Here is a 19,427-nt window from a genome sequence, read left to right as displayed (position 1 = left end):
CATAGGACAGTCATGGCCGTACTCATACGGGCCTTTGCAATAGAAGCATAGCTTCTTCCTACGCAAGTCATTAAGTGTCTCCTTGTCCAGCCTCTTACTTTCTTCCTTAGGTAGCTGTGCCTCTCTATGAAAGGGTTTCCTGTCCTTATCTTTTCCTGAAGGGAAACTCTTTGCCTGAAATTTATTTTTAGAAGCTGAAGAGGAATCCATGTCACGAGCTTTCTTAATGGCTTCCTGCAAAGTGGGAGGGTTGAGAGCTTTAATCCACCCTCTCAACGGATCAACTAACCCATCCATAAATAAAACCAATAGCCTTCGTTCAGATACATCTGTTACTAACACTGCAAGTTTCTGAAACTCTGAAATGTATGTTTCCAATGAGCCCCACTGTTTAAGCTGGGCTAATTCCTTGAAATGGAGTTCTGGATCTTTCTTATCAAAACGTTCAATCAGTCTCTCCGTAAACTCCACATATGAGGTAATGTGTACATGACCCATAGTGATCATACCATGATGCCACCATTCGTGTGCTAACCCATCCAGGTGAATTGCTGCATACTTAATAGCTTCTTCCTCAGACATAGGATTCAATTGAAAGTATGTGTCAAGCTTTTGGACCCAAGCTCTTGCTGTAGACTTCCCCGAGCCATCATAATATGGTAACTGTAGTTTTCCTACTTTCTTTCGTAGCTCATAGTTCTGAGTCCTGTCTTGTCCACGGGGCATATGCTTCATCCGCACATCCATATACTCTCTAAAGGTGATTGCAGCTGTAAAATCTGGTCCTCCTGCTTCCCAATCTCTCCTCAGCTGATCCTGTATGTCAGTGATCTGGGGTTCTGGTACCGGCTGCTCTGGAGCTCTAGGAAGGAACGTAGGAATCATAGGCCTCGAACTTACTGTCCGAGCTTGCTGGGGGGCATGACCGAAATTGTTCCCAATTTGTTCGCCTCCATTATGTCTCTCATCCTGATTATTCCCATTCTGATTGTGACCATTCTGATTATTTCCTCCACCTATGTTAGCGTTCAACCCCATTTGTCGAGCCATCATCTGCATCATAAGCTCCATTCTCTGATTCTGTTCTTGTGCTCTTTGTTCGGCTAATCGCTGTCCCTGTGCCAGGGTGTCTAATAACTGTAAAAATCTTTCCTCTTGCGGATCTGGACCGGCATTCCCGCCTCTATCCATATTGCAGTCGTAGTCTTGATCAAAAAATACCTCCCCTGTGTCTGTATGACTGGATTCTATGTCCACCTGGATAGATGAGCTAGACTGTTCGCTCTGCAGGTCAGAAATCCTATCTTGTCTTGCTTTGGTATTGCGGAAATTATAAGGCCTTTGTCGCATGCTCTGATTTTAGTGTTTTGACATTTCGTCAAACACTTTCCCTCCTATCCAGCTGTTCCAAATTCCCTATAAGACCCCCACAGGATGGCAGGACTTATAGCTCTGATACCACTGTAATGACCCTCTCTATAAAGGCCACAGAAACCCTCAAACTGAACTTAGGAATTTTGTCAAACACTTGGCGTGTAACAGTAACAATATTCAGAATATGGTAATTTCAGATTTGATACTTTCAGAATATAATCAATGCCATGTCGAACTAAAAAGGGGACATTACAGTGTGTCCTGAAAAACAGAAAATTCAAGCAGCATTGGTAGAAGTTAAAGAAGAGAATAATGAGAAGACAGACAAAGAAAATTATGCATTTATAGTAGCTCTCTCAAGTGAGTTAAACTCTAATCACAACACCTGGATCCTAGACAGTGGAGCTTCTCGCCATATCTCTGGATTTAAAGACAAGTTTGCAACTTTCACAAATCATGAATCAGAAGAAGTTACTATTGGAGACAACTCCTCTCATCCAATTAAAGGCATTGGTACATGTTCTATTCAACTGAATTCTGATATCACTCTGCAATTCAAGAACGCCCTTTATGTGCCAAGGATCAAAAGAAATCTTGTCTCAATCTCTAGACTTGCTGATCAAGGGTACCACATTGCATTTCAAGGAAATAAAGTTCTATCCTAGACTAAGAACTCTTCTATCAAGAAAGCTATAACCATAGGGGTTAGGGATGGAAGTCTTTATAAACTATGTAATTTTCAAAACCTAGAGTTAAACTTAACTCTCAATAAAAATAAGTCAAACTCCAATGAAATTTGGCATAGAAAATTAGGTCATCTTAATTTCCGAGCTTTAGCATCCATAAGTAAAATTGTAAAAGGTCTTTCAAATCTTAATTCAAAGCACTCAAGTATTTGTAAAGGGTGTGCTTTAGGGAAAAACACTAAACATTCATTTCCCAATAGTGTTCATAAATCTAAAAACATACTTGAGTTGATTCATACAGATCTTTGTGGTCCTATGTCAATTCCCTCTCTAAATGGATGTCTATTTTATGTAATTTGCATTGATGACTACTCTAGGAGAACTTGGATTTATTTTCTAAAACAAAAAGAGTCTTATGAAGTCTTATCCAAATTCAAAGAGTTTAAAGCCCTAGTGGAAAACCAATCAGGACAAAAGATCAAAACCCTTAGGTCTGATAATGGAGGTGAATTCACTTCTGATATTTTCAAAAACTTTTGTATTTCTGTTGGGATTAAGAGGGAGTATTATGTACCTTATAATCCGCAACAGAATGGAATAGCTGAAAGAAAAAATAGATCCATTGTTGAATCAGCCAGGGCCATGCTACATGATCAAAACCTTCATTACTCTTTTTGAGCTGAAGCTTCCAATACAGCTCTCTACATTCAAAATCGTTGTCCTCACTCTGTATTGGAAAACATCACTCCTGAAGAAGCATTTACTGGAGTTAAACCAGATTTAAGTCATCTAAGAATTTTCGGATGTCCAGTATATATTCACATTCCAAAAGAAAAGAGAACCAAATTAGAGTCTTCTCGAAAGAAGGGGATATTCATTGGTTATAGTGAAACTGCAAAGGGGTACAGAATCTACATTCCTAGACAAAGAACTATTGAAATTAGTAGAGATGTCATATTTGAAGAAGACACCTCCTTCAAGACTTCTAGTAATAATGAAGAATCTATTTCAGAAGAAGATCAAAATACAAAAATTGAGAGGGAGGAAAACTCTGACATCTCAAATCATTCAAAATCTGAAAACGTCAACCTTAACAATAAGAAGAGACCTCTTTGGGCTAGAAAGATGTTAGCTGAAAATCAAGTTGAACCAGATGATATAATTCAGGAAAGCATAATGACTAGAAATCAATCCTGCTATTTTGCTCTATTATCTGAACTCATAAAATTTGAACCTGCCAATGTTAAAGAAGCACTTTCACATCAATCTTGGAAGGAAGCCATGATTGAAGAATATAATTCAATATTGAAAAATGATGTTTGGGATATAGTACCAAGACCTAAAGATAAATTTTTTGTTTCTTCTAAATGGTTGTTCAAGATTAAACATGTTGCAGATGGCAGTATTGAAAAATACAAGGCAAGATTTGTGGGCCGAGGTTTCTCTCAAAAGGAAGGCATCGATTATGATGAGACTTTTGCCCCTGTTGCCAAATATACTTCAGTCAGAACAATCCTAGTTATTGTTGCATCTAAAGGATGGAAAGTACATCAAATGGATGTCAAAACCGCGTTTCTCAATGGAAAGATTGAAGAAGAAGTTTATGTTGAACAGCCAGAAGGGTTTAGCATCTTTGATCGTCAGACTCATGTTTGTAAATTGAAGAAGACACTTTATGGTCTTAAACAAGCTCCTAGAGCCTGGTATGAAAGAATAGATAATTATTTACTCAAACTAAGATTTGCCAAGAATGAAGTTGATCCTAATTTATACTTCAAAACAAAAGGTGATGATATGGTCATCTTTGTATTATATGTTGACGACTTATTAATCACAGGCGATGAACACATGATAGAAAAATGTAAACAAGATCTCTCTGCTGAATTTGAAATGAAGGATCTAGGGTTACTTCACTATTTCTTGGGGTTAGAAATTTGGCAACTGAACAATTGCATTATACTAAATCAGGGAAAATACACAGTTGACATATTAAACAAGTTTGGTATGATGGAATGCAAACCAACTGCTACACCTATGGAGATAAACTTACACAAGCTAAAAGATGACATGAATGAATCTGAAAATGTGGATCCTACTTATTACAGACAGATTATTGGATCCTTAATGTACCTAGTTAATACTCATCCTAACATTTGTTATGCAACTCATACCTTGATTTAGTTTATGTGCTCACCTAAAAAGATACATTCGCAGGCAGCTAAATACATAATGAGGTATCTCAAGGATGAGGTATCTCAAGGGTACTATTGGAATGGGAATAAAATATGACAAAGTTAATCTTGAGCTAACTGGATACTCTGATTCTGATTGGGCTGGAAGTTCTATTGAGCACAAGAGTACTTCAGGATATTGTTTCAATCTTGGATCCAACATGATCTCTTGGACTAGTTGAAAACAAACTTCTATGGCTTTGAGTTCTACTAAAGCCGAGTAAATTGCATCCTCCCTATGTGCCAAAGAAGCAGTATGGCTCCGAAAGTTACTTTCAGATCTCTTCAAAAGACCATTGAAGCCTACAGTGATTTATTGTGATAATCAAAGCTGTATCAAGCTTTCCTCTAATCCTGTGTTTCACAATCGCTCTAAACATATTGAAATTTCATTTCATTACATTAGGGATATGGTTAATCGAGGAGTTATTCAATTGGAATATATATGTACTAATGATCAATCAGCTGATATTCTTACCAAACCTCTTGCTAAAGTGAAACTGAAATATTTCAAAGAAAGGCTTGGTATGATTATTTGTAATCGAAATTTTTTGAAATAAAAGAGTTGTTTATTTCTTCTATTTTATATGTTATGAAAGGTGACGATCTTTCATGGACATATTCAGTAATCTTTAATTATTTGCAAGGTGACGATCTTGTAAGTAGAGATTTTTTTTTTGGCTTCTCTAGACATTGCTTAAGTGCAAGTAGAGATTATTTTTGAGCTTCTCTAGACATTGCTTAAGTGCAAGTAGAGATTATGTTGGGCTTCTCTAGACATTGCTTAAGTGCAAGTAGAGATTATTTTTGAGCCTCTCTAGACATTGCTTAAGTGCAAGTAGAGATTATCTTAAGCTCCTCTAGACATTGCTTAAGTGCAAGTAGAGGTTGTGTGTGTTGTCTCTAGACATTGCTTAAGTGCAAGTAGAGATCAATTATTGCTCTTTCAGTGTTGCTTATTAGATGACTCTGATCAAGTTTTCCTTCTCCCTAGCTAAAGAGGGAGTGTTGATGTTTAGCGTCAGAAGAAGTAAATCTGAATCTTCCATGATGTTATTACTTGTAATTATATTTCAGAGATATAAGCAACTTTTGTTCTAACTTTGATATTTGTCTTATATTGCAGAGAAGTATCTATGCATCACTGTCTGATATACATGACAGAGACCTATATATATGTACATGTATTCATACTGATGTATGCATACATGTACATATACATACATCCCTGTTATATATATATATATAGTGACAGTATTTATATGCATTATTGACCAACTTAAGTGGTCAAGATTCACATTACTCTTGATAGACCTTGCTGTCGAAACTTTGTATTATGAATCACGACAGATATCACTGTCGAACTTTGTATTATTTATGATTGATGATTATCGCTGGGCTTATTGTTATCTTTGGCGGATGTTCAGTCGGGATGCTATAACCCGCGTAATATGTATTGCATCTTGTGTCGGGTTTACAACCCGCGACTTGGCACTCATAATGATATGGAGATTATGCCTTGTGTTATCGGGCAACAAAATAATAATAATCAAAAAACTGTTATAACATGGCTTTGAAGGGCCATGTCCCTACGTGGCCACGTAGAGGCATGACTCTTTGGAGTCATGGCTGTTCGGCTGCCAATATATTTGTGTTCCTTCAACTGCAGTGAACATATTACAAAAGGCAATACAAGTACCTGCAGTATTATATTCACATCAGTATATCAATTGCTATTATCATTTCACCACATTTGTTTTACAAAGATACAATGAAAGCAATCAAAAGCTGAAGAAGGAAGAGTTCCAATACCTGCTACAAATACATGAAGATAAGTAAAGTTATTCTGCTCATATTGATTCTGAATTATAGAAATATATTTGTAATTGTTTATCTATCAGAGATCCATTACTTTTAACACTCACAATCAGTTTGGTAAACAATAGATAATAATAAATGGTCAAATACAGCCCTTGGATGGAATTTTCAAAACTGTCTTTAAAAAAGCTTGGTCACATATATCAAGATATTAGATGAAGCCAAGCACCACTCTTTTAGAACTCTCCAAAAACAGACCCTTTGAACTTAAATTTTCCTTCAATAATTAAGTGTTTAAAAAAATTGGCAGCACTCACTACAATATTGTAGGAAGCTTCCTTCCATCAGACCACCTATGTAAGCCAATTAATAAAATACGCATGAGAACTCCTTTTGGCTTAAAAATCGGAACAGCAGCTCCCTGTCAAGGGAACCATTGTTGGCTTTAAATGAAATAACAGCCTCATATGGCATCACATTGTTACAGCAAGGTGCTAGCAAAGGCTTATTGCCGGCAGTACTCAAAATATTTAGGAGATTTATTGGCAGCTAGTGGTCTGATGATTTTTTCTACTTTATTTCAAGTTATGACTAAATTATGATTATTTTTGTAATTACTGAAAAGAAAAGTAAAGGGAGAAAAGACAAAAAGAGCAGGCATTTCACAATTTATGGTCAAGCAAAGGCTGCATAATTTGGTCCCGTTTCTGCATCTAGAGCTGAACTTTTGAATTCTAAACTATAGCTACTTCACTCTTTAAGGAAATAAGTCCAAATTACACAATATAATCTATAGATATGAAAAGTTTTGAGTTGTAGAAGAAATATTAAAAAATCATGTGCGAACACTTGGACCGTAAAATATTAGCAATAAGAAACTACAATCCTGTAATGTCCCCTTCTACATTTGCCCTAGAATCACAAATGCAATAAAAGAAAGAGATAGTTAAAGATATATCTTTACCCACTAAAATATCCCTTTTAACAAGATAAACCTTAATTACCACAAACAATGATATATACTAAGGTCACCAAGAGACGGGTAGACTTGGAGGTCTCCGGTACTAGTACTAGTACCAGTACGACAATTTTTCAAAAATAGGAGACGAGGGTACTTGGAGACGGCAATTTGTTTTTAATAGTTTGAAGAGTCTAATACTAAATACAAATAGTAATACTGTAAATCTAAAAGACTAAAGTAAATAATAATAGTAATGTCACACTAATATAGAGTCAAATATTTCAACACTCACATAATCACATTACTGTATCTCATGGTCATACTTGTTTTCCAAATTTGCATATGATCATCGTCAAATCAGATTGATAATGGCTGAGATTATCATTAATTTTAAATTCAAAAAAGTATAGTTTGATGTTAAATTGCCGATATGCAAACAAAAATGAACAAACTTAGTACAGTAAACAAAAACCAGAAATCTATCTAGTACTAGTATGTGGATGGTACTATCATCTACTCCATAAGGTTGTGATCATCCATCTCAAGGTCTTCAGCTATCATACTCTCAAAATCATTTAAATTGTCACCGGTCTTAATTTTTGCATTAAAAAACATTAAAATGAGGGCTAAAATACATAAAATAATTTAATATTATATTTTACATTTATTTTTTATCAGGGGACTTCAGGGAGACTTCACTTTTTGGATTAGGGGACTGGGAGACTCCGTCATGAAGTCTCCAACCTGTTTTGAGGTCTCTGGAGACACGAAAAGTCCTTGAGACGTGTCTCCATTTCTAAGATGTGTCTTTTAGTGGGGAGACGGGTCTCCAAGTAACCATGATATATACATATGTACTTTTCAATAATTATGGTTAGATAGGAACATGTAATTATCTCAAACCAATGAAGTAGACCATACCTATATCACTACCTAGCATTCAATCGCGATAGGGTTTGGAGGAGGAAACATGATAGGTCCATCTAAAACCATGCCCACACTAAGCCCAAGAGCAGATACTCGCCATGTTGCCCCTCCTAGCAAGCACATTGGATATCCACTTTATGTAGTCTACCTAGCGGGGTGCTTGTATGTAGCTTTCCCTATTTATGCATCATCCCTTTATCTCAATAGTCAATCATTGTAGAGTTGGGAAAGGAGATTGCAATAGTGTGCCTTGTAAGCCACCCACCCAAGAGTAAACACCCACCCTCTTGGCCCGAGTGGTGAGCACATTGGACATCCAGTTGGGGTGGCCTGATCATGTTATTACAGCAGAAGTTATCTTTCCCTCCTTTAGTCACCTCACTTTGTAAGATTAAGACAATGAAGGGTCAAGGCATTGAAGTGTCATGACAATGAAGGATCAAGACAATAAAGGGTCAAGACATTGAAGGGTCAAAACAATGCAGGGTCAAGACAAGTTTATATACTCCAAGAAGGAATTTGCATAACAAACCATAGATTGATATCTTTTGTTTTAGGAGATTGATGCTAAGGGATTTAATTGTCTGCATATTGATAGGCGCCATGATCACAACTTCAGTTTAGCCTTGAATTTGAAAAACTGTAAATATTTGTGGCTAGGATTTTCTCCTTGAAGTTGGAGGGTTTTTCCTGGATAATTTTGTGTCTTATTGTGCATTATTTTGTTTTGTTGCTTATGTTTATTTCTGATATGAAAGATCAACATGGTTAGATAGGAACATGTAATTATCTCAAACAAATGAAGTAGATCATACCTATATCACTACCTAGCATTCAATCGCGATAGGGTTTGGAGGAGGAAACATTATAGGTCCATCTAAAACCATCCCCACACTAAGCCCAAGAGCAGATACTCGCCATGTTGGCCCTCCTGGCAAGCACATTGGATATCCACTTGATGTAGTCTACCTAGCGGGGTGCTTGTATGTAGCTTTCCCTATTCATGCATCATCCCTTTATCTCAATAGTCAATCATTGTAGAGTTGGGAAAGGAGATTGCAATAGTGTGCCTTGTAAGCCACCCACCCAAGAGTAAACACTCACCCTCTTGGCCCGAGTAGTGAGCACATTGGACATCCACTTGGGGTGGCCTGATGATGTTATTACAGCAGAAGTTATCTTTCCCTCCTTTAGTCACCTCACTTTGTAAGATCAAGACAATGAAGGGTCAAGGCATTGAAGTGTCATGACAATGAAGGATCAAGACAATAAAGGGTTAAGACATTGAAGGGTCAAAACAATGCAGGGTCAAGACAAGTTTAAATACTCCAAGAAGGAATGTGCACAACATACTAAGATTGATATCTTTTGTTTTAGGAGATTTATGCTAAGGGATTTTATTGTCTGCATATTGATACGTGCCATGATCACAACTGCAGTTTAGCCTTGAGTTTGGCAAACTGTAAATATTTGTGGCTAGGTTTTTCTCCTTGAAGTTGGAGGGTTTTCCCTGGATAATTTTGTGTCTTATTGTGCATTATTTTGTTTTGTTGCTTATGTTTATTTCTGATATGACAAATCAACATGGTATCAGAGCAGGCTTCAAATTTCTCCTTTTTCTTCCTCTTCCCTTGCTTTTGGCAATGGTGCTAGTAGTCGAGAAGACTGTGACGAGGAGGGAATACAAGGTGAAGAATATGTCGCAGGCAGATTTCAGTCGTATAGAGCTGGATCTGGTCGAGGTGGAGATGTCAGGGCTCATGCAGGGTGGAGGGCAGGTCCTTGCAGCCATTTAAGGGTGCTTGCATAACCAGCTCCCTCCATATGATGTTCCAGACCGCTGTGCTCATTGAGAACCTCACAACCTTTGGAGCGAAGTTTCTCTGCATTCCTTTGTAAGCAATTTCTAGCTGGAATATAAAGCAATGACATAATCCAATTTTCTAATACTGTCTTGCTTCTAGTTCTGCAAATCCGAGATTATAATTCATTCCAGTTAAAATTGTATTTGTGTTGTGATGGACGGGTTTACTTTTCTGATTTTGGGTCTGATTTACCAGAGAAGAATGAAGCAGAGCAAATTCTACTCAGTCCTGGATACGAACAAAGAGGGAGAAGCTTCGCAGGAAATATTATTGAAATTTTGAAAAACTAAGATCTGTCTACAACCACTCTAATTGTGCATTCATCGATTTATTGATCATTTGCTAGTACATAACATCTTTACTTCCTTACTAAGCTCTGATATCTCTTTGAAGAGAAAGGTTATAATGTTGGCAAGATGCTGCAGCAAAGGTTGTCCATGCCTTTGTTAACTCTTGTGGCTCCAGGAAGTGAATAATTAGTGCCTCCTTCAATGGTGAAAGAGAACATGAAGAACGGATTGAAGGACAAGATTGCTTCAATTCTGCCCACATCTCTGCCTCTGCCTTCACCTTTGTCTCTGATTCTGCTCAAGGTAAAGAAAAGTCTTCAGAGGCCCGAGAAAGAGTCAACAGCTTCCATTGCTAGGAAAATCTTTTGCTTCGCACTGTGGAGGGCAGTTGCCATGATCTTGTCAAGACATATATTGTGGATGTTAAGGTAGAATGCAAATTCAGATGAAGGTTGCACTTGCTCTTGCAGTGGTCATTCTGTGTATTGGGGTTGGAACCACAGTTATGCATTTCCGTGGAAAATTTAGGGTGGACCAATTCTTTTTACCTTTTTGTGATGTCAGTGACCACAGTTGGGTGTGAAGATCATGCTTTAAGACATTGTCAGGTTAGCTGTTTGCATCTATTTGGCTTCTTATGAGCACTCTTGTTGTTGTGTGCGCTATCTCTCTACTTTGCATAGGCGAGGATTAATAGGACACATCACTTGATTGCAAAATGGGTGCTACATAGAGATATGACCATTTAGGATTTAATGGCTGCTGATATTGACAATAATGGTTTCATTGGGGTTTCATTAAGGATATTTTGGTTCAATTCCTTTGGGGGGCAAAGGGTGATGGTTCGGGCCCTGTTCAAATTTGCACTGGTGCAGAAAGCCATATATGGAGGACAACAAACCGACGCCTATTTGAAAGACGCCTGTTTGAGAGGAGAGGCAAGTATCAAGAGGGAGTTTTGCCATGATTTCCTGGTGTAGCAAGATGCAGACCTTTGTGGCACAAAGCATTGCAGAAGATGAATACATTGCAGCATGTGTAGCTCGAGAAGCAATGTGGCTTCAAAAGCTTCTTGCAAGATTTTTTTGTCAAAATTTGGAGCCAACTGTGATTCATTGTGATAATCAAAGTTGTGTGAAGCTCTCTATCAATCCAGTGTTTCATGCTAGAATACAACATGTGGAGACCAAATATCATTACATCAAAGATATGGTGCTGAGAAAAACAATTAAAATCAAGTATATTTGCACTAATGAACAGACAGCTGATATTCTCACCAAGCCCCTCTATAGAGTAAATTTCACATTTTCGAGACAAGCTTGGTGTTGTGAAGAATGTTGCTCTTGCTGAGAGGGAGTCTCAGCATCAATAACCCTTAATATGTGCTAAAATGCATATTTCTCTGAGACAAAGAATATGAGGTGAAAGCCCTTGAGAGATGTTGCTCTTCTCCATTTTATATTTCTTGCTCGAGGGAGTCCCAACATTTTTATTCATGCCTTTTAACCATTCATTGAACTTGACTAAATGTTAATTATGTTTTTGAAAAGGGCATATAACAATTCCACAAGATTGCACAATTAACAAGTTAAATCCTAATTTTTCCTCTTCAGTTATCAGGTCTTTCAGCTTGCTTTTTTTTATGGTAATGTTTTGGTGATGTAAATTCTCAATACCGGGCAATTCAGATTTGTAAAATTGGATTATGCTTGAGTATGCCCACAATTGCTATTCCAGCAACGTTACAACGTGTACTGAAGTCATGCACCACCTTATAAGGTATGTAAATTAGGGTTACACCCTTACAAGCACCCTGTCCCTTACAATTGCGTCCAATCTCAGAACCAATTTTAAGATATATTGTTTTTCAAGGCTTCCAGTAGTACTTTTCTTTTTGGATATTCTGTAAAGTTACTGTAGATCATCTAGTTATTTGCAACTTGCAGAGATGTATTCTTGGGTTTCAAATTTCAACTTCTCTAGCTTATCTCAAAGATTTTTCAAAGGTAAATTCCATAATGTCGGGAATTATGTTTAAAAGGAATGAAACCACTTCCTAAATCTTTTAAAAAGTTAGGGACCAGGAATTTGACCATGGACAGAGAGGGGGTTTGAAATAGCGTCCAATCAAACATACAAGCATCCCATAGGTGTTAAAGATCTAGGGTTCACTTAAGCTCATTTGGATTATGAATTTTGACCAAAAAATGCAGATCCTTAATTTTTATAAAAGCTAATTTCTCTTGATTAAATTAATTTTACGCATATTCAATCAACCAAAAAGTTGTGAAGCACTTTATTAACCGAATTGGGTAGCGTGTTCGTACAGTTTGCTAGCAGTGGCGTCGTCATTAGTGGCCTGTACAGCAGTTCTGTTGTTACTCGGGCTTGCCATCTATACCCCGCAGCCTCTGCACAGAAATGAATATATCTGCTAACGGCAAAATCTGTATTAATATATCAGTAATAGATCTAAAATCTATTGGGTGATAACCGCAGTAAAGCGAACGGTTCCACTGAAGAAAACTCAGCAACCTGGGAGCATCTTAAGAAGTATGACTAGCAGCTGCACCTTGGCGTGCAATAGGTGCCCCCGAAGATGCGTGAAAATTCAATTTAGGGAAAAAATTGGAAGTGTTGTTTGTGTAAATTAGAAAAGTGATGGTTAAGTAAACTTTTGAAAATTGATCTTAATTTGGAGTCAAAATGAGCTTGCTAGGGTTTGTATGGCCTCCGTCTGAATCCTTGTTGGTTTCCACTAGTTGTCATACCGCATTTACTGCGGGATTATTTTCATTTATAGTGAGTTCGGCCTTCTCTGGCCTAGCAATTGATGCTAGTGTTGGAGTTGATACTGCTAACAAAGATAATGGCTCTATCAACTAAATGCCCGCGCAAGTTTGTTCCCAAAGTGTTCCACGAGGTAATTCCTCTCTTTATATTATTTTGAATGCCAAGGAGTTTGATAGTACATGCACATGGCTAGAACAACAAACCCTCATTGGGTATTTTGTGGGTTGTACTCCTTCTGAAAGCAGGCTGCGGGAATGAGTTTCCAAGGTTTGGACACCTCAAGGTGTTCACCTTGAAGGCATTCAAAGCCTTACCAAAGGCTTTTTTCTTTTTCGTTTTGGCAATGTAGGCCAAGCTAAACATGTTTTTTTGCGAAGCCCCTGGACTATAAGGTTCTCCCTCCTAGTTTTTCAGCACTGGTTGCAAGATTTTGTTGTTTCCAATGATCAGAAACTTAAGGTACCCATTTGGGTGGAGTCCCCTGGGCTTCCCATTCCTTGCTGGTCTTTTTTTACCTGCTATTGCGCAAACTGTTGGCAAGGTTGTTTGCCTTGAACCAAACAAGTTTTTCAACACTCATCCCCAACGTAGGGTTTGTGTTGAGGTCGACCTATCTAGGGACCTCAAAGATACAATGGATATACAGATAGGTGGTACTACCTTTACTCAGAAGGTGCTTTACCTTAACCTTCTGAATACCTGCTACCAGTGTCAGGCAATTGAGCATAAGATTATGAATTGTCCCTTGTTGGACTGTAATCGTCCCTCTGCTTCGAAAACCAAGCCCGCTCCAGCCACCAAGAAAGATGAATGGACTACGGTGATGAAAAAGGGAAGGGTTCAGCTGCAGCTAACGCGAGCTCTGTTCCTGTGGATCATGGTAAAGCTAGTTCAAGCCAAATACCCATTGAATCCCCAGTTCCATTACTCCCTCTGCCTCCTATTTCAAACCCTGGAGGCTGGGGGACAGTGGGTGTTCATACCCCAGACCCGCATCCTCTTTGGACTTGGGCGCCACAAGTGGCGTCGATGATTGCCAAGCAAAAGTTATACCGGTCTCATAGCCCAGATGGCCATGATGAGTTTTTTGACAATGGGGAGAAGCTTTGAAGGGTCATTGTTATTGATGACCCTTCTTTTGAGCAGCCCTCTTTTTTGCACAACAGTTTCTCCTCTCTTGGGGACGAGGATGACATGCAAGCTAGGTTACCATGAATTGCATCTCATGGAATGTGTGGGGGCTAACAGACCTCCCTAGAAAATATTATGTGTGTGATACCAAACGTCAGTTTGATCTTGATGTGCTTTGTGTCTAGGAAGTTAAAGTGGTTGGGTTTCTTCTTACCTCAACTTGTCGTGTTATTTGGCCAAATAGTGTCATTTTTGCTTCTCAACATGAAGCTAGTCGAGGTGGTGTTGTTACTCTTCTCTCCCCTTATTTACTTTCTTCTGTTGTTTCACATGGTTCTGACCCTATGCACACGGTAGTTTGGATTTTGTTATCTTTTCAGAATCATTCTTTTGGTATTGTTAACATTTATGCTCCCAATGGTGTCGTTGAACGTTCACACCTATGGCGTTGGTTGGCAGATCATTTGCCACCTATGACATGCATTTTTTGTAGGGACTTCAATATGGTTGAGCTGGCCTCTGACAATGAAGGCCTTCTACCCTTTTGGTGGGTAGCTAGTGAACGAGAGGCTTGGTTTTACATGCAGAATAAATTAGGACTTTTTGATCCTAATGTTACTCGTTGCTGCCCTAATGGGATTTGGCACACTTGGTCCAATTTTCGAGCTAGATCTAACAGAGTTTTTAAAAGACTTGACAGGGCTATGATTTCTATGCAATCCTTTTTTTCCTTTTCTCAAAAGCATGCCTTGCTTGTCATTCCTCTGCCTGATGTGACGTTGTCAGACCATTCCCCCATCCTCTTTTCCATCACCTGGCAGACAACTCAGCCTTGCCCGTAGAAAACCCAATTTTACCTCAACACTTCTTTGTTGTCTCATCCGCCAACTGTTGCTCACATCCTACGTGTCTGGAATCTTGAGCCTCAACACTACAATCACCTTAGTTGGATTAGATGGTGGAATGATGCTATCCTTCGTGCTGCGATATTTCTTCACATTTACGGCAGACAACTTGCTATGTACCATAGGTGATCTTATGAAGCCACTACTATTGATTTGCGTACGACCTCTGAGGCTCTTGCCATGAATTCATTTGATACGAATCTCCAGGTTTGACTTGCCAACCTTCGACACTAGAAGCAAATTGCAGATAGTTATCTTGCTAGGGGAGCTCAGATCAAACCTTGTCTCCATTGGTTGGAGGTCAGCAATCAAGCTTCCAAGGAATTTTTCAGTGCTTTGAGGGCTCGTCATTCTGTTGTGGGTAAAGCACATCCGCGAAGATCAGTAGTTTTTCACCAACCTGTCGAATATTCCCTAGGCTTTTGTGCGTCACTATGAGCAGGTCTTTACGACTCAAGGGCCCTCTATTATGCGTGATCAAGCACTACAAGCTTGCCTTGATGTTACTTCCAATAGACTCGCTCCTGAACAATATGCCTTTTGTGAACAAAAGCTTACTCTTTCAGACTTAAAGGAAGCTATCTTATCCATGGCTAATGACAAAGCCCCTAGATGTGATGGATTCCCTTGTGAGTTCTACAAGATGTTTTGGGATGACATTCACCCTGATCTGCTTTAGATCTTGAAGCTTACAATTCTAATTCACTAGGCAACATTATCAACAAAGGGAATATTAAATTCATACCTAAAGCCAAAGATCCTGAAGAAATTTGCAATTGGAGGCCCATCACTTTGTTGAATGTCTCAGACAAGATCATTGCCAAAACCCTCTCTCTTAAAATTCGACATTTGTTCCCTCAAATTGTTCGACCTGAAAAACTGGCTTCGTCAAGTCCCGCTATATCTTGGACAACATCATTGATGTCTGGGAAGGAATGGAATGGGCCAAGCAGTCTAAGCAGTAGACCCTTTTCCTGAAGATTGATTTCGCCAAAGCATATGACCATATTGAATGGCCCTTTATTCTTGTTATGCTTCAAGCTCTATGTTTTGGCCCAATTTTTTGTCAATTAGTGTAGATGCTATTTGGGGATGCCTCTGCTTGCATCACCATTAATGGTCATCAATATGAAGCTTTTGGGCTCTTCGGATCTATTCGCCAAGGTTGTCCTCTTGCACCTTCTCTCTATGTTTTGGCAATCGGGGGCTTTGGTTATTTGTTGGCCAATGCCATCTCTCGAGATCTGGTGCGTGGTATTTTTTTACTAGAGTTGACCTCTCAGCTGGTCAATGGCCATTTTGTAGATGATTCTTTCCTCACATTAATTGAGGATGAGGAGAATATTGTCAATGCTTTGCAGTGTTTAGATACTTTTTATCTTGCTTCAGCGTCTGCTATCCAATGGCACAAAACCCTTTGCTACAGGCAATCTTTTCTGCCAGGCCCTCCCTAGTTGTAGCACTATGGATGGAAATGGGTCCAACATGGTGAAACTTTTAAATTTCTAGGCATTCCCTTTGCTTTTCAAGCATCTCCTGTGGAGTTGTGGAATGTTGTGCTTGCTCGAATTGAGAAGAAGCTGGAATATTGGATCACTAAGCCCCTTTCACTTGTGAGAAAGTTTCAAATATGCTCCAAAGTGCTTGTTGTTACTCATGTATATTATTCTTCTTTTTGGGCTCCCTCCAAAGCCTCGTACCTTAAGCTTGAACATCGTCTTAGGGACTTTCTCTGGGCCTCTAATGTTGTGCATTATGGCTTTCACAGAGTGGCCTGGGATTTTTGTTGTTTACCCCAGGATTCTGGTGGCCTTGGCTTGCTTTCCACCCGCAAGCAGGGGATAGCCCTCTGTGCCAAATGGGTCATACGGGTTCTCACTGGAGATGAGACCTAGAAACTTTTATTTCGTCACTACATTTCTTCAAGCTTTCCGATTAACTGTCCAACCTGAAAGGGGATTGGTTTTCAAACCCTTCTTGTGACTCCAAAGCCTATTTAGATTCAAGGCACTTTTGTTGCTAAGAGTATTTGGAAATCCTAGGAAGCCATTAAGCCTTGGCTTCGCTAGGTCGATAATGGATTTAGAGATGGGCTCTTGATGAACCAACAAAACCTTTGGTGGTTGCCCTTGTTTGCCATTCAAGGGGTGTCTTTAGCCAAGATTCAAGGAGCCAGTGCTCTGTGTTTATTTTGCAAGGGCATCGAGACACCCAAGATTTATACTCCAGGGATATAATGAGCCTTCACTCATGGGAGGATTTGTAGGTGCAATTTAGGCTTATCTATCTAGATCGATAGACAATTGATCTCCTAGTTTCTACAGTTCCTCCCAATTTGTTACAAAAACTTGAAATTCACTTATCTCGCCCATGGTGGAAAGATTGGAAGTGGTACCCTACCACTCCAATGACTAGCTACAAGCCTAGGCTAGGGTATTGGTGGCTGGTGCACCATCTTTCGATGGTTGATACCCTTAATCAGCATTGGTATTTGCATTCTTCTCACAAGACTTGGAGTCTTAGATTTTCCATTGTCTGGCATACTATTATCGAGCCAAAGATTGTTCACTTTGCCTGGTGTCTCCTCGTCCAGGGCTTACCTTTGGGTCCTTGGCTCCGGCATCTGGGAGCTCTTGATCCTCGATGCCCTTTTTGTGGCCAATCTGAAAGCTTTATGCATATTTGTTGGTTTTGCAAAAGAGCTCAAAATTATTGGCTCTAGATTTTTTATTTCTATAGGCCTTTTCATCCAGAGGCCTTCACTTGGCATATGGTGTTTATGGGCGATGCTCCTAGACTCCCTTTTAGATATGCCCAGATTTGGCATCCTTTCATAATGGAGTTATTGTTCACAATCTGGAAAGATCGCAATGTTATTTTATTCTCTCACAACTTTCTTGATATTTATGTTGCAATGTACTCTAAAGCACATATATGTAATAATGTCATGATGCAAATTCAAGTACAAACTGACAAAGTCACCCTGGAATTGGCTCACCTACAAGAGCTACTTGCTCACTGGGGAAATGCCCCTTGTACGATTGCCCAAGTGCCTCTAGATGCTTTATCCAATGCCCGTACTCCTCCTCGCAATCGTCAGAGAGGCCAGAGCAATTCTACTCACCACTTGCAGACCCCCAGGTTGCAGCCTCATCGCCACTCTCCCAATGGAGGCTTTTATGGCCATCGTCGCTCAGCCTCACCTCCTTAGAGGTTAGGCTCAAGTTGGTTCCTAGTGGCTCCCTCAACTACCACTGATGTGGGTTGGTCGTTTGATCCCCGTGACCCCAAATGGGCATTCCCTCGGCTGGATTTAGCCATTTCTCCTCCCAGGGTCGAGGAAGATAAAGATGTTGTTGCTACTGATGGTTGGGCTCCCCCTGAGCCAACCACTAACCCCAAGGATTTATGGGGTTATAATGACAAAGACCCTCCTTTGGTTGGCACCGCTCTCACAGCATGAAGTTTTATATTTCTATTTATATATGTTGTTTTGATGAATAGTTGATCTCTGACCTTGGGCCGTATGAACTCACACGGTGATCCTGTATCCCTGACCCCTTTTTTGTGAATATGTATCTTTAAAGTTTTAATTTAATGGAAAAGGTCTATTCATCAAAAAAAGTGATGGTTATAAAATAATTATGAATCTACAAATAATTGATTAAAAAATAATTAAAATAAAACCTTTGAGTCATGCTTAAGGAGTAGGGAGGGAGATATAAATAAAACCTTTGTCATGCTAAAGGAGTAGGGAGGGAGATATAAAGAGGACAGAGGAAGTTAGAGACTTGTTAGAAAGTCATCTAGTAGGAGTTTGAGTTTTGATTCTATAAGATCTATTTATTGCACCAAACAAAAGCTTGAAAACAATTACATAGCTTTTAAAGATGTCCCTTTCTCACTTCCACTCATTGGTATTTTCAGATTTCACATTTTGACCAACTCTTCTAGCTTAGTCATCTATTACTGCTACGAATCTTTCTTTGTTGGATCTAGTGGATCTTTCTTCTCCTAGTGGGGGTTCCTCTCGACCTACTATTAGTCAAGGCAACAATGCCCTATGATTATATTGTTCATTGTCATTCCTTTGAGAAAACTAGTGCTAGAATGTGAAGATTATTTTCATAAGTGAAGCTTAATCCATAGATTTGTTTGGTTCTAGCCTTCTCTTCCTAATTTGTATCATTTGTCTCAAGAGGCTTGGTATTATTCGGTCAAGGATAAGATGAAGCTTTATCCATCTACCAAGGGCTTTTTAATGGTAGGTCCTCTTCATTTCTAGTGTGAGGATAAGATTTCCTTATCTTCCCCTTCATTTCTGATGTAATGAAGCCTATGAGGCTTTAGTGATACTTTAGGTGGATTCTTTTAGGTGTACTCTATACCTAATGTCTTTCATCATGCTTCTTTCTCTTACATTTTAGTTGAAGTTGATATTTCTAA

At 39.0% G+C, this 19,427-nt stretch overlaps 1 protein-coding gene across 4 annotated transcripts in view; it reads right to left on the bottom strand.

Annotated features, from left to right (window-relative positions):
* SBI1 (Leucine carboxyl methyltransferase) overlaps positions 1 to 12,828 on the bottom strand; it is a 118,795-nt gene extending 105,967 nt beyond the window's left edge. For 2 of the 4 annotated variants that reach the window (XM_089786484.1, XM_089786486.1), the window contains exon 1: positions 12,480 to 12,682. In XM_089786484.1, the coding sequence (XP_089642610.1) occupies positions 12,480 to 12,547 (68 nt within the window). In that variant the 5' untranslated portion in view covers positions 12,548 to 12,682. Of the gene's footprint in view, positions 1 to 12,479 lie in introns of all 4 variants that reach the window. The other 2 variants (XM_089786487.1, XM_089786485.1) reach the window with 2 other exon arrangements.
* Between the last annotated feature and the right edge of the window lie 6,599 nt (positions 12,829 to 19,427).

The sequence above is a fragment of the Cupressus sempervirens genome, chromosome 6 (genome assembly GCF_028749045.1).
Source record: "Cupressus sempervirens isolate cs-2001-9-10 chromosome 6, ASM2874904v1, whole genome shotgun sequence".
Taxonomy (NCBI): domain Eukaryota; kingdom Viridiplantae; phylum Streptophyta; class Pinopsida; order Cupressales; family Cupressaceae; genus Cupressus; species Cupressus sempervirens.
The sequence above is the reverse complement of the archived record's forward strand: the minus strand, read 5'-3'. Positions and strand labels throughout refer to the sequence as shown.